This window comes from Temnothorax nylanderi, unplaced genomic scaffold (genome assembly GCF_030848795.1).
Source record: "Temnothorax nylanderi isolate EJ_2023f unplaced genomic scaffold, tnyl_v1.0 TNYL_tig0888_pilon, whole genome shotgun sequence".
Lineage (NCBI taxonomy): Eukaryota > Metazoa > Arthropoda > Insecta > Hymenoptera > Formicidae > Temnothorax > Temnothorax nylanderi.
The window spans coordinates 11258-27840 of NW_027249950.1; the positions used below are offsets into that span (position 1 = coordinate 11258).

Sequence of the window (16583 nt, forward strand, 5' to 3'; positions counted from 1 at the left end):
AAGTATTTGTAGCGTAGTGGATATGGTAACTACCCTCATAATTATTTTATACGTTATTTTATATTATAATTATTTCTATTACAATTTATATAATATACATTTTTTATATCATAAAATAATTTATTTTTTATATCAACAATATAATTATTTTTATTGTAAAACATTGATGTTATAAAGAAATTAACTGTGGGATTTAAACGAGTTTACAAATTATGAAGCAATTACTTATCCACTACGCCAAATACTTGTATGTAAGTATCCTAATAAATTCTACTCTAAAAATGCTATATTTATTATTAAAATATCTCAGAAACGATTGACCGTTGGTACCCAAATTAGGATATCATTACATATTTGAAAAAATTTTCTCTGTAATCCTGTCAAGTTTCATCAAAATCGGCAGAGTTTAGTTCTGAGCCCTCCCTTATCTTAAGACTAAAATTAACACGCTTCTAAGTTCATCTTACTGTTCATCTAACAGTTGTTTGACTTCTAAACGGTGAATTAGATTTAAGAAGTTTTTTCTTTAAAAAGTTTGAGAAGTTCTATATGAATAAATACGTCAAAAATTATTAATACACCTAAAAAAGAAAAAATATTGAGAAAAAATAAATATTTTAATTTAAATTATTTCCCCCAAATTAAATAATTTTACGATTGACTAAGGGTATTTAGAAATTAGAAATGAAGAACTTCAGAGTCACAATCTGATACATATCTAGTACATATATGTTACAATATATATATATATATATATATATATATATATATATGTAGGAGGTAGGAATCGTTCAATCATTATATTGCGTTATTTCATTATTTGTATTCGTGCGTAGATGTATGCGCGTCACCATCTGAACGTCGTTGCTACGCGTTACCGATAGTTTGTCCGTCGTTTTTTTTGTTTCTTAGCGAGTCGAGACCTGCAGAGCGCGCGAGGCGAACACAGAGAAAAAGACCACGAGCGCGAAAGGTTGTGTCGTCGTGTCGGAAGGTTCTGGACGCAACGGAGAGTTTCGTGAGATTGCGAGCGAGAGTTTTGTTCAATTCTATACACATTATAATAAACACAATTATTATTTTATCATCAACTAGTGGAGATTTTCAACAATACCTCCCTATAAACTTTGGGGGCTCAGCCGGGATTGCGAGCAAAGAGATCGCGAGCTGCGAGATCGCGAGCTGCGAGATCGCGAGCTGCGAGATCGCGAGCTGCGAGATCGCGAGTTGTGAGAGACACGATTGCAAGCCGTGAGTGCGAACTAAAAATTGTGAGATACCGTGAGAAATACGTTTGCGAGCTAAGAGACAGAGAGTACGTCGCGAGCTGTGAGATACTGTGAGAAGAGCTGTGAGGGAGATATTGACTGTGTGTTACGTTGCGAGAAGAGTCAAAAACGTAATATCAAGTGCCGAGATGAGTACGCAAGATTTAGCGAGTTACACGGTGGTCCAGCTCAAGGAGAAGCTGCGAGAATTTGGTTTGTCCACGACGGGAAACAAGAACGAGTTGTTGGGACGGTTACACGAGGCGGATCCGACCGGTGATTGGACGGTGAGAGGGACGGAAACATTGGGGCTTAACGAGACGGACCACGAAGATCGAGACGAGTTAGACATCGAGGCGGGAGCATCGGCTGCCCATCGACGAGAAATCGATATGTACCGTCGGGAGAAAGAATTGGCCGAGCGAGAGCTGCGGATAATGAGAAGAGAGATCGAGTTATTGAAGGAGACGCAACAGTTGAACGTGACAAATCGAAGGGCGGTAGAGAGAGACAGCGTTCCGCGCGATGTTACGAATCGAGGGGCGGTAGAGAGAGACAGCGTTCCGCGCGATGCGACGAATCGAGGGGCGGTAGAGAGAGACAGCGTTCCGCGCGATGTTGCTAAGGCGAGCATTTCAGCTATAGCGGACCTACTCAGCCATTTTGATGGTAGCGTCGGTAATTATAAAAATTGGGAGCAGCAGCTTAAGTTATTGAAGAGAACCTACCGTTTGACCGACGATTACGTTAAGATTTTAATTGGCATGCGCCTGAAGGGGAAGGCCTCTGAGTGGTTCCAGTCAAAGGCGGAACACATCGAGTTATCTGTCGATGATCTACTCGTCGAGCTGCGCGAGATGTATGATCATCGCCCTAGCAGAGTGAAATTGCGTAAGCAGTTTGAGGGGCGCGTCTGGAAACCGAACGAGACGTTTCATCAGTATGTCCACGAAAAGGTTATTTTAGCCAACGAAGTGCCGATTCCCGAAGACGAAGTACTGGAATACATCATAGACGGGATACCGGAAGTGAGTTTGCGAGACCAAGCGCGCATTGGGCAGATTAGCACGAGGGCGTCACTACTGAAAGCCTTCGAGAAAGTCACCTTGAAGGATAAGTCATCCAGCGTCGGTAATGCAGAGCGGCGGCGGCAAAGCGGCAGGGAACAGAGTCGAGCGAGTGACAAGGATGCCAATAAGAGCGAGAAGAAAGAGACGAGCGAGAAGAAGGAAAAGACGAGCAGCGGTAACGAGAGACGGTGTTTCAACTGTGGTCAACGAGATCACGTGGCTACCAGCTGTCCTACGACGGCGGAAGGCCCAAAATGTTTTCAGTGCGGTGCGCGGGGCCATATCGCGGCAAAGTGCGTTAAAAAACAGAGCGAAGTGAGCAGCGTGGATGCGAGTGCGAATAAAAAAAGCGATAAATACATTAAAGACGTTCGTATAGGCGATTGCGTGATGATTGCTCTTATAGACACGGGGAGTGATATTTGTATAATGCGTGCTAGTGCGTACATTAGGTTAGGTTGTCCGCGATTGAAATTAAACGAGATTCGATTCCGCGGCATCGGAGCAACGAATAATTCGACGATGGGGGAATTCGATACCGAACTAACGATAGATGGTCATACACATCCTATTCTTGTACGCGTTGTGCCGGATACGCTTATGAGTCAAGATTTGCTTATTGGTACCGATTTTCTAAATTCAATCGAGTTAACGATAAAAGCGGGAAAGATTATAGTCAGTCCGTTATCTGAACGAGCAAGCGTAGATAATGATTTACCGGAGATTTTACAGATCGATATAGATTGCGAGAAAAATGATGTTGACGTGTCTCACGTACCGGAATTAAAATATAGAGAGAAAGTTAAGAAGTTAATGTGTAATTATAAGCCGAATAAAACGCGAGAAGTAGATCTAAAGATGTCTATCATTTTGAAGGACGATGAGCCTGTTTATCAGCGAGCGCGGCGATTAGCAATGCCTGAGAGAGAATCCGTTAATGCACAAATACATGAGTGGATGCATGAAGGTGTGATACAACCGTCGTTATCGGATTACGCGAGCCCGATTGTTTTGGCAAAAAAAAAAGATGGTTCTACGAGGCTGTGTGTAGATTATCGTTTGTTAAACAGAAAAATAATTAAAGATAGATATCCATTGCTGTTCGAGATTACGCTCGCGTTGCGCCATCTCATCAGATGGCAGCATCGATCGGGTATCGACAGGCCGGATCGACGCGGCAGCTTGCGCAAGCACGGGCGCGCTCATCGCGAGCTTCTCCCTCGCCTCAGAGAGAAACATGTCCGCGTTGTGATCGTACGTACGACGTGTGCTCTGTGAGTTTTGTTCGTAGAACTGCATACCGTGCCGCTCGCAGTGATTGAAGCTGCCAAGAGACTGTAAAGTGTAAAGAGACCGCTCACCCCAGCCAGCTCTGGTACATCAACACGACGACTCAGGCTCACACGTGCGCGAGTGCCGACCGCCACGTGTCTCAACGGCTCACGGGCGACTCACCACGAGCGAGGCAATTTATACAATTGCCTCGCGCATCAAAAGACTTCTCATTATACACCGCTTATCGTTTCTCAGGTTCATTAAAGACGGCTCAGACTGTGGTCTGAGTTACACAAAAAATAAAGGCATAATTTGTTAACACCCTCCACGCGCGTCCTTCTCATCCCGCTACCATCGCCGGGATTAATCAGCGATTTCGCGAACATTTGGTCCTTCGAGCCGGATGCGTGGAACTTATGGTGTAACTCAGACACAGATCACGTGAAAGGGGCATGCCCTCCGCGATGTGCCACGTAGACATTATAGCGCTGTCGCGAGTGTTACACGAGTGTTCACGCGCCCTCGCGAGTGTCACATAAACAGTATCACGTGCTCAATACATGACTCTCGCTTCGCATAGCGCTTTCTCTCGCGTTCCTCGAACGTTCTCGATTCGTGCAGCATTTTCTTACACGTGTCTCGACTTTTCTCAGGTTTCTCATCGTGAACAGCTCAGGGGCGGCTCATCATGACGGATCCCGCCAAAACCGGGACGGGAGGGAAGACCTCTCCATTACTCGAGCTGCCGACCGACAAGCGCACTTCAGAGCGTCAGGCCTCACCGGTGCGGCTGTCCGCGGAGCTCACGCTGAAGGTGCAGACGCAGATGAATCGCATCGCAACGGTGCGGGCCATCAACCAGACGTTGCCATCTACCGCAGATGACACGTCGGTGGATGAAATTCTCCAGATCTCGATCCAGCTCGAGGAAGTGCACAAGGCGTTCCTTAAGGAACACACCTATTTCGAAGCCTCATGGCCGGCGGCGCTCATCACTCATGAGTACTTCTCGAAGAACGCCTTCGCGGTGGAGGCGCAGGAGTGCATGGCGGCTCGTCGCTCTCTGGCGAAGCTCAAGGGCGCATTAGCGGAGAGGCTTGCTCCGAAGGCGGCGCTTGAAACGGTGCAGCCCTCACAGTCTCAACAGAGACTGCCGGACATAAACATCCCGTCCTTCAAGGGCGATTACGCTACTTGGCCCACGTACCGCGACCTATTCAGGGCCGTCATCCTTGATAGCCGACAAATCACTGACGTGGAAAAACTTCACTATCTGCGACTCTCGCTTGAAGGCACACCTTCTCAGCTCATCTCCGGACTGCCTCTCACCGGAGATTCTCTCAACCCGTCATGGGAGATGCTCGTCGAGCGATACGAAAACAAACGCCTGCTCATTCAGTCGTATCTGGACCAACTCTTTGCCAGCTCAACACCAGTGCAGAGAAACGCCGCATCACTGGACAAGTTGCTCAACACCTTCAAGGAAGGAATAAAGGGCCTGCAAGCCTTGGGCGTCTCACAGGATCTGGGAGACAGCATCCTGGTGTACCAGCTGTCCAGGCAGCTGGATCGCCAGACGAAGGAGCAGTGGGAGACGTCCCTAGGAGCAAAACGCGAGTATCCGCGATTCGAGCAGCTCGAGCAGTTTCTCACCTCTCGAGCTCGAGCACTCGAGAGGATAGAGTCCACGGTCAGCTCAGGGAGCACGGTCGCCTCAACATCCAGGCGTTCGACAGCTCACCATGCGGCAGTTCAACCGGCCCGCACGGAATCATCAGACGGCTCCACGGTGTACCCGTGTGACTGCTGCAACGGCACGCATTTCGTTGTGACGTGCACAAAATTTAGGGATCTCTCACCGGTCGAACGACAGAAACTTGTCATCTCACGGAGGCTCTGCTTCAATTGCCTCGGCCGCCACAACGTCCGCTCATGTAAGAGCTCACGGGGGTGCAAGAAGTGCACCAACCGACACCACACGATGCTGCATGAAGCTCATCAGGCGAACTTATCAGCGAAGCCGAGCACCAGCTCAGCTGCGTCAGCTCAATAGGAAGATGGTGCAATCGTCGCTCACTCCTCTTTGGCCCGCTCATCACACTCAACCTTATTAGCTACGGCCCTGGCTCAGATAAATTCATTTGTGACTACTCAGCGCGTACGGCTTCTCATCGATTCAGGTTCAGAACTCACCTTCGTCTCTGAATCACTCATTCGTCAGCTCAACATTCCTCGTCATCATTCTGTCATCATCATTACTGGAATTGGGGGCGAAAAGTCAACTCAAACTCGAGGAGTTGCCTCACTCCAGCTCCGCTCACTTTACTCAAGATCAGACGTCATCATTCAAGCTCACATTCTGCAGACGTTAACCAACATCTTGCCATCATTCAACGCTGCACCACAGGAATGGCCGCATCTCACCAAGTTAATCTTGGCCGATCCAGACTTTCTCACACCACGGCCAGTGGATATCATCATTGGAGCTGACTCATATGGGCAGATCATCAAGCCCAACATCATCAAACAAGATCCATTGATGCCAATTGCGCAGCTCTCAATTTTTGGATGGCTCGTTCTCGGACCTGTCGACACATCATCATCGGCATCTGCTGCAGTGCACCATGCCTCGATTCAGGAGAGAGAGGATGCTCTCGACGAGTTGCTGGCGAAATTCTGGACACAAGAAGAAGTGCCTGCAAGTAATACTCATGATCTTACGCCTGACGAGCAAAGATGTGAAGAATATTACAAGAGCACTGTTTCGCGGGACTCAACAGGTCGATACACGGTTCGACTTCCGTTAAAATCATCACCTGATACTCTTGGGGATTCGTATCACACTGCGCATCGATGCCTGCAGGGCTTACTAAGAAGGTTCGCACGAGATGACAACTATCAAAGCCTGTATCATCAGTTCATGACAGAATATCGAGAGCTCAATCACATGACGGAGGCTTCACCCGTTTCCAGCCAGCACGCGCAATATTACTTGCCACATCACGGCGTGCTCAAACCAGACAGTGCAACCACAAAATTACGTGTGGTGTTTAATGGCTCGAGTGCATCTACTTCCGGTCGCTCACTTAATGATCTCATGTATACGGGAGCCAAGCTGCATTTAGACGTCACAGACGTTTTGCTCTGGATTCGACAGTTTCGGCATTTAGTGGCAACTGACATCACCAAAATGTACAGGCAAATCAACGTACATAAGGATGACTGGAATTTACAACGGGTTCTCTGGATAGACAAACAACTCAAGGAAGTGGAAAATTATCTAACAACGGTCACGTATGGTACCAAGGGTGCCCCGTTCTTAGCAGTGCGAACACTGCTGCAACTGGTGAAGGATGAAGGCCATAAGTTTCCCCTTGCAGTGCCGCCACTCACTGAGGGTCGATATGTTGACGACACTTTTGGAGGCGCCGACACAGTTCAGCAGGTAAAGGAAATTGCAGTGCAACTGAAGAATTTGTGCATGGCGGGCGGTTTTCCATTATCAAAGTGGCACGCGACTCATCAAGATGTGCTCACTGCGGTTCAAGCAGAAAAGGAACAGGGCTCGCAAATTGCATTTGACGATTGCACAACCAAAATCCTCGGATTAAACTGGCTTCCTCACGAAGATTCATTCACATTCTCAACAAGGATCTCATCGCACACCACTCAGTTCACCAAACGCCTCGTTTTGTCTGAAGTGGCTCAGATATTCGATCCACTAGGCTTTGCATCACCAGTAGTGATCAAGGCGAAGATGCTCTTGCAGGAGCTATGGCTTCATAAGCTCCGATGGGATGAACCACTGCCATCCCAGCTCTCATCACGGTGGCTCACTATCAGAAAAGAACTCACCAGCTTAAGCAGAATCTCAATACCTCGATGGTATAACACATGGAGTACCTCGTCAGTGGAATTTCACGGCTTTTCTGATGCTTCTCAACTAGCAATGGCTGCAGTCGTATATATCACCGTCCGCAGCTCAAACGGCGCCACGATTTCATTGGTGTGCTCCAAAACTAAGGTAGCACCGCTCAAACGGCTCACCATCCCGAGACTTGAACTCTCCGCAGCACTGCTGCTCTCAAGGCTCATGCAATACGTTCAAGCCACCTTGAAGTTGAACGTTACAGCAATTCACCTGTGGACGGACTCTGTTGTGACACTCACGTGGATCAAATCTCATGCATCGCGCTGGAAGGATTTTGTGAGAAACCGAGTTTCTCAGATTCAAGATCTCACTGCAAAGGCACACTGGAGATACGTACCTGGTACATCCAATCCAGCCGATTGCGCATCACGAGGATTGACTACTGCTCAACTCCAAAGCCACTCATTATGGTGGACGGGACCACCGTGGATACTCACACCTGAAGCATGGCCATCACAACCCGCGCTGTCGGACGAGTTGAGCTGCAGTGAGGCCCGTCCTGGCATTGCGCTACATGCAGCGGCATCTCAATCGGAATACCACTGGGACCTCATATATAGGTACTCAACCCTCAATAAATTATTGAAAGTAACAGCTCTCTGTTTCAGGTTTATCTCTCTCTTGAGAAAGCGCCGAGCCAAGTCACTGGACTTGCACTCAGCTTTGGAGAAGGCCAGACTATTCTGGATCAAGGCTACTCAAGCGGCATACTTCACGCATGAGATCAAGATGCTCACGGCCAATTCGAGACTACCACCTACTCACGCATTCAGTCGATTGACTGCGTACATCGACGCTCAAGGGGTTATCCGAGTTGGCGGCCGCCTCAACCAATCAGCACTAGCTCAAGACAACAAACATCAGGCGATTTTACCTCGCCACTCACGGTTCTCAACTTTAATCATCGCCCACGCCCATTTGCGTACTTTACATGGAGGAACACAGCTGACATTGGCTCATGTCAGGCAACAATATTGGATCATCGGCGGACGGGCTCCGGTGAAGTCTCATATCTTACGGTGTGTCGTGTGTGCTCGGCAGAGGGGGATCCGTGCTCATCAACTGATGGGCCAACTACCTCTCTCTCGGGTTACGCCGTCACGTCCGTTTGCTCATACAGGAGTCGACTATGCCGGACCGCTCACCATCAAGACATGGAAGGGACGAGGTGCGAAAACATACAAGGGATGGATCTGTGTGTTCGTCTGCTTTTCCACCTCCGCAATTCACCTCGAAGTAGTCAGTGACTACTCATCAGAAGGATTCATAGCAGCCTTCCGAAGATTTGCAGCGAGAAGGGGAATTGCTCAGACCGTGTACTCGGACTGCGGGACAACTTTCATTGGAGCAGACGCCGCGCTCAAGAAAATGTTCGTCCAAGACGCTCAAGAACATCAACGGATTGCTCAAGTGTTGCAACTTGACGGCATAAGATGGGAGTTCAACCCACCAGGTGCTCCACACATGGGGGGCAAGTGGGAGGCGGTTGTAAAGTCCGTGAAGTTTCATTTGAGACGGACCATCGGGGAGACTCTACTCACGACGGAAGAACTAACAACGTTGCTTACGCAAATAGAGGCCATTCTCAACTCAAGGCCGTTGGAACCGTTGAGCGACGACCCTGAAGACGTCTCAGCGCTCACCCCAGGTCATTTTCTCATTGGAGGTCCACTCACTACCATACCCGAGCCATCTCTGATCGACCTGGCAACCTCGCGACTATCTCGGCGGCAGCTCATCCAGCAGCATGTTCAACAATTTTGGGCGCAATGGTCGGCGCATTATCTGCAACGCCAGCAGGCGATATCCAAGTGGCATCATCCTAACAACAACATCAAGGTGGGTTCTATCGTGCTGCTCACCGACGAACGCTCTCCACCGTGCAAATGGCCACTCGCAAGAGTAACGGCTTTGCACCCCGGAAAGGATGGACTTACTAGGGTGGTTACCCTCAAGACGGCCACCACGATGCTCACCCGGCCAATTGCCAAGCTTGCCGTATTACCCATTTCATCAGGATAAAGGATCACGAGTAAGGAATCATCAACAAGGTTGCTGATGGCGGGCGGAATGTTCGAGATTACGCTCGCGTTGCGCCATCTCATCAGATGGCAGCATCGATCGGGTATCGACAGGCCGGATCGACGCGGCAGCTTGCGCAAGCACGGGCGCGCTCATCGCGAGCTTCTCCCTCGCCTCAGAGAGAAACATGTCCGCGTTGTGATCGTACGTACGACGTGTGCTCTGTGAGTTTTGTTCGTAGAACTGCATACCGTGCCGCTCGCAGTGATTGAAGCTGCCAAGAGACTGTAAAGTGTAAAGAGACCGCTCACCCCAGCCAGCTCTGGTACATCAACACGACGACTCAGGCTCACACGTGCGCGAGTGCCGACCGCCACGTGTCTCAACGGCTCACGGGCGACTCACCACGAGCGAGGCAATTTATACAATTGCCTCGCGCATCAAAAGACTTCTCATTATACACCGCTCATCGTTTCTCAGGTTCATTAAAGACGGCTCAGACTGTGGTCTGAGTTACACAAAAAATAAAGGCATAATTTGTTAACACCCTCCACGCGCGTCCTTCTCATCCCACTACCATCGCCGGGATTAATTAGCGATTTCGCGAACAATTGCCGTTGATCGAAGATCAACTAGATTCATTACAAGGGGCACGACTCTATAGTACCCTAGATCTAAAGAACGGTTTCTTTCATGTTAAAGTCGACGAGCAGAGCCGGAAGTACACAGCTTTTATAACTCCGGATGGACATTATGAATTTTTGCGTGTTCCCTTTGGTTTGTGCAACTCGCCAGCCATCTTCCAACGATTCATTAATATTGTATTCAAAGATTTGATTCGACAAAAAATTGTGTTGACTTATTTAGATGACTTGATCGTACCGTCGATTGATCACGAGAACGGGATACGAAACTTAGAGAAGGTTCTGCAAGTTGCAAGCGATGTCGGATTAATTATTAATTGGCAGAAATGCAGTTTCTTAAAAGAGCGCGTTGAATTTCTTGGGCACATTATAGGACACGGATATGTGTCTCCGTCTGAGCGCAAGATTGAAGCGGTTAAAAATTTTCCCGAGCTTACAAGCGTAAAACAAGTACAAAGCTTTTTAGGTCTCAGTGGGTATTTTCGAAAATTTGTACCGCAATATTCAGTGATTGCACGACCGTTGAGTAACCTTTTGAGGGCAGATGCCACATTTGAATTTAATGATGAAGAGAGAAACGCGTTTTTCCGTTTAAAAGAAATTTTATGTACTAAGCCTATATTGAAACTTTATGAGATTGATGCCGAGACTGAACTTCATACCGATGCGTCGTCGCACGGATTCGGTGCAATATTATTGCAGAGAGATAAAATCGATAATCAGTGGCACCCTGTTTACTACAGCAGTCACAAGACGACACCCGCGGAGCAAAGATATCCGAGCTATGAGCTCGAGGTACTAGCTATGGTAAGAGCATTAAAGAAATTTAGGATTTATCTTCTAGGAATTCCATTCGTTATATTAACCGATTGTCGGGCTTTTGTAGCTACTATGAACAAAAAAGATTTATGTGTACGCGTCGCGAGATGGGCGTTATTGCTCGAAGAATTCCAATACCGAGTTGAGCATCGGCCCGGTAAAAATATGCAGCATGTAGATGCTTTGAGTCGTCACCCATTGCCGGAATGTAATCTGATCGATAGAGAGAGGGATGGTTTAACTGCGCGATTAAAGAAGGCTCAGTCAGAAGACGATGACATTAGAAAAATTATCGAGTTAGGAGAGTCGGCTAGAGCGAGCGATTACGTTGTCAGAGGCGGTTTGCTTTTCCGTGAGAGTACCGGTGAATTATTGATTGTAGTACCGAAAAGTATGCAGTCACAAGTGATAAGACAAGCGCATGAGATGGGACATTTCTCAGTGGCGAAAACTGAAGCGATTTTACGTAATGATTATTGGATACCGAACGCCAAGGTGAAAATTGAAAAGATAATACGGAATTGCGTTGCGTGCATATTAGCCGAGAGAAAACGTGGCAGACAAGAAGGATTTTTGAATCCAATCGCGAAAGGGGAAGTTCCCCTTGACACGTACCATATAGATCATTTGGGCCCACTTCCGTCTACAAAAAAGAGTTATAGGCATATCTTCGTTGTAATAGATTCTTTTTCTAAGTTTGTATGGCTATACACTACAAAAACCACGAACACGAGCGAAGTTCTGGATAAACTGCGTAAGCAGGCACTTATTTTCGGAAATCCACGTAGAATAATCTCCGATAGAGGTACCGCGTTCACTTCAAATGATTTCTCAGAATATTGCGTGAGCGAGAATATTGAACATGTTTTAATCACGACCGGAGTGCCAAGGGCAAATGGACAGGTTGAGCGCGTCAACCGTACTATAATACCGTTGTTAACAAAGTTAGCAGATCCGAAGCATGACGAGTGGCATAGATACTTAGGGCGTGCGCAACAGTATATGAACACTACTATGCATAGGAGTCTAGGCATGGACCCGTTTTATTTATTGTTCGGCGCCAAAGCTCGTTTACGGGATAATCCCGAGATTCGAAAATTAATTGAGGAGGAGTGGATAGAGACATTTCAAAAGAACCGTGATGAGTTAAGAGAGCGCGCGATAGAAAATATATCGAAAATTCAGCAGGAGAATCAGCGAGGATATAATAGTAAGCGAGTTGCTGGTAAAAATTATACTGAAGGCGATTTAGTTGCAATCAAGCGGACTCAGCAAAAACCTGGTCAGAAATTTGCGGCAAAATTTCTTGGTCCTTACAAAGTGACGCGAGTTTTACGCAATAATAGATATCTTGTACAGCGCGAAGGCGGGCATGATGGTCCGTATACGACTTCGACTTCCTCTGATAATATGAAACCGTGGTTACCGGATTTATCCGACGGTGATTTTGATAGCGATTAAAGAATATTCGAGGTCGAATATTCGCATGTCGAATGGCCGAGTGTAGGAGGTAGGAATCGTTCAATCATTATATTGCGTTATTTCATTATTTGTATTCGTGCGTAGATGTATGCGCGTTACCATCTGAACGTCGTTGCTACGCGTTACCGATAGTTTGTCCGTCGTTTTTTTGTTTCTTAGCGAGTCGAGACCTGCAGAGCGCGCGAGGCGAACACAGAGAAAAAGACCACGAGCGCGAAAGGTTGTGTCGTCGTGTCGGAAGGTTCTGGACGCAACGGAGAGTTTCGTGAGATTGCGAGCGAGAGTTTTGTTCAATTCTATACACATTATAATAAACACAATTATTATTTCATCATCAACTAGTGGAGATTTTCAACAATACCTCCCTATATATATATATATATATATATATATATATATATATAGGCCCGTATTCAGAACGCGCTTACAACGATGTTAGCGCGAGATGTTAGCGCTCTTATTAGCGCGCGTATTCACAACGCAATGATAGCAGCGCTCTGTTAGAGAAAATCGATAATCACGCGAGTTTAGAGCAAAATTGCTATTCAAAACCACTAATAAGTCTTAAAAGCGTGCTAAATATTGATATCTTAGCAGCGCGCGATAAAAGTGGTCAGGGGCATGTATAAGATACTACTAGTGCCAGATATTTATAATAAAAAGAAAATGGAATACATTCGTGCAATTAACGAAATACGGGAAGTGCGGGATGTTGTGCAAATAGGAGAAAGGATGCCGCAAGTTTTTCGTCACAGGATAGATCCATTCGAAAGATTTAATGATATTCAATTTCGGAATCGCTACAGACTGTCAAAAGAAGCAGTGCGATTTGTGATAGGCTTAGTTGAAGAAAGGTTATCTTCTCAAGCAGGGCATGAGAAGGATGTGTCATCAGCGTTACAAGTGTTGATTGCTTTACGATTTTACGCCAAAGGATGCTATCAGACGGAATTAGGTTTGTATTATTTAATTTAATTAATATTCTGTACATGGTTAAGTTATTAGATGATTTTTTATAAAAGTAAAAAAATAGAAAAATAAAATTTATATAAATTATTTTGTAAAATTTATATAAATCATTACATAATATTTATATATCAATACAGGTGATCTGCATGGAGTATCACAGCCAACAGTATCCAGAATTGTGGCAAAAGTATCGAAAGCCATCGCAGCTCATCTGCCACACTTTGTACATTTTCCAGATATAATGGAAGCCTTGCAAATGGAATTTTACAACATAGCCGGTTTCCCACAAGTTGTTGGATGCATTGATTGTACTCATATACGTATTAAATGCCCCAACCAAGAACGAGCTATGTTGTACATAAACCGGAAAGGCTTCTATTCTATAAATGTGCAGGTGGTTTGCGATGCACAGCGTCGAATTCTAGATATTGTTGCCAGATGGAGAGGCAGTGCTCATGACTCCCGAATATGGAACTCAAGTCGTCTGAAGGAGGAGTTTGAGGTAATTATAATTATATAGAGTCTACACAATTATATTCATAACGAATATTTATAATAAATATTTATATCTCTAATTATATTACAAGAATATATATTTACATAACAAGAAACTCATATATGTTATTTATATTACAGGAACGCAAAATGACAGGAATATTGTTAGGTGATGCAGGTTATCCTTGCAGACCATATCTGTTAACACCTTTTCTACAGCCTCAAACTGATACTCAAAATAGATATAATTGGGCCCATATTTGCACTCGTCTTACCGTCGAAAGATGTTTTGGCGAATGGAAAGGGATGTTTAGAGCACTACAAAACAATATGCAGATTAATCTGGAGACAGCAAAGGTTGCAATTATTGCTATGGCAATTCTCTTCAACATACGGAAACAATTCAACAACTTCGAATATGGTAAGCATATCTTAAATCAAAAACATAATAAAAAGATCCTATATAATTATAATGTAAAAAATATTATATTAAGAAATATTACATTAAGAATAAATGTACATATATTAACATATAAATATAAATATATATGCGTAAATGAGACTCATTCAAGTATAACATTACTGCATTTAAAATATGATATGCTTTTGTTACAGAAATTGATGATGAGGAAAACCAAAGCGATGAAGAGCAATCTGCTGCTGTTCCACATGCAACAGAACGACCTGGCCCAGCATTCCGTTTGGATTTTGCACAACGGCATTTTGGCTGATCAGTTCTTGCAACGTTCATATTTCTTATTGCAACTGCTTGAAAATTGCCTTCTTCAAGAGAAAGACAAGATATCACAACATGATCATGTTCACAGTTAATTTCAAAAATAATTTTATTTAATATTTACTCCATATTTACTCCTATTATTTAATATGTACTCCATTTTAAACTACATTTTTCTTAAACAATTTTCTTATCTTATTTTTTATATCTTAATATTGTGTTATCATTATAATATTTTGTTCATATAAAAACTAATATATTTATGCCTATATATTTGTCAATGTTTGTCATTTATATTACATTATTTAAATTCTCTAATTTTTTATTTAATTCTATCTTTAAAAGTTTCATTTTTAATTGTTGCACTTTTTTTTTCTCTTCTATTAATTCTAAATTCTTATTGTGTTCAATTTCTAAGAGTTTTAATTTCAATTCGTGTTCAATTTTGTTTCGCTCATCTTCTTTACCCAGTTTTTTTTCATGCAAGTGAAACATTGCTTCTTCAAATGCTGACATTTCTTTTTTCTTTCGCTTTACATAAACATTATCCTCTGTGGGGTTATTGGACACCTGTACTTCATCCGTTGTTTCTTCAAATGGTTCTTCAGCAGGTACTAAGATTCTAAATCAAATAATTACAAATAAAGTCTGATAAAAATACTATTTATAAATTAAATATAAATTTGCAGAGAATGTAGGAATTAACAATAAAGATTATTAATATTATGTATTTTTAATATTTATATTCCTTATGCACTATATAATTTTTAATATTTATATTCCTAATGTATTATATATTTTTCTTACCCTGTACTGGGATCCAGCAAATAGTTTTCTGTATTTTGTTCTGATTGCTGTATATTGCATATCGGCCTCTATATAAAAGTAGAGAAAATTATAAATATATTTTATTTTGTATATTTTGAAGTGCAGCAAGAAATATAAAACTTTACCGTTCCATCGGAATCAAACATATTTTCGTCTTCCTCGAAATCTTCCGGTACAATTTCCCTTAACATATCATCCAAAGGGGTAAGCTCTGGACTATACGGACCACCACCAGTACGGTGTAATGATCTTTTATGCGCTACATAATTTTTCTTTGCTTGCATTTTCCATCGTTGATATGCACCGCGTACCTCCTTCCAATCGCGTGCAATTCGTCTTGAGGAAAGGGTGTTGGCAATTATTTTCCATTTCTCCTGCCGAAGGTTTTTATTTTTCATAGAATTGCTCTTATCTTCCAGAATACATTTATTCTGGAAGACAAAATCAATTATTGCTTTTTTCTCATCAGCAGTAAAATTTTCCTTCCTTTTATCGGCCATTTCTAAAAGAAAGAATACTTATATTTATGAATTATACATGAATAAGATTGACTAACAATAAGTAATGTAACAAATAATAATGATAATATGTAAAGAAATGTACTTACTCTGTATTGTACACACTGTGATAATGTCAGCAAACAGTTGAACATCGCAGTTGTACTTTGCGCGCGAGTGCCACGAGTCATGGTGTAAAGAAAGTAAGGTGTGCTATTACGCACGTTTTTGAACAGCCAATCAAATTTTGTTCCAGCGGCCGCCATTTTGTAGTGGCAAATTAAATTGACATATTACTCACTCATTTTTATACAATTTGCATAAAATTAATAAAAGGATAAAATAAAGGAAGAAAATAAAATGTACGTTTAATATATGCATATATTATATAAAATTTTAATAAAAAAAATTAAACATTTACATAAAGAAAATAATAATAAATTTAAAAAAATTTTTTAAAGATGAACACGTAACGAACGGAACATATTTATTACGAACGTATATATATTAAATATACATATACAATATGTATGGTCAAGTATAATAA

The 16583-nt window shown here is 43.6% G+C and overlaps 2 protein-coding genes and 1 long non-coding RNA gene across 3 annotated transcripts; 2 read left to right on the top strand and 1 right to left on the bottom strand.

Moving 5' to 3' along the window:
- The first annotated feature begins 4301 nt into the window (after nt 1-4301).
- Nucleotides 4302-9566, top strand: LOC139785797 (uncharacterized). Its single transcript, XM_071724972.1, has 2 exons — nt 4302-5547; nt 5794-9566. Exons 1-2 carry the CDS (start codon nt 4302-4304, stop codon nt 9564-9566), a joined length of 5019 nt encoding a protein of 1672 aa, XP_071581073.1.
- A 3578-nt stretch (nt 9567-13144) lies between these two features.
- LOC139785795 (putative nuclease HARBI1) lies at nt 13145-14833 on the top strand. Its single transcript, XM_071724971.1, has 4 exons — nt 13145-13466; nt 13618-13982; nt 14117-14396; nt 14591-14833. The coding sequence occupies exons 1-4, from the start codon at nt 13178-13180 to the stop codon at nt 14704-14706; spliced, it is 1050 nt and encodes a 349-aa protein (XP_071581072.1). The 5' UTR covers nt 13145-13177; the 3' UTR covers nt 14707-14833.
- A 462-nt stretch (nt 14834-15295) lies between these two features.
- LOC139785796 (uncharacterized) lies at nt 15296-16583 on the bottom strand. Its single transcript, XR_011722083.1, has 4 exons — nt 16147-16583; nt 15665-16041; nt 15519-15586; nt 15296-15333 (listed from the first exon to the last, which is right to left on the bottom strand). It is a non-coding gene; the product is annotated as an uncharacterized lncRNA (long non-coding RNA).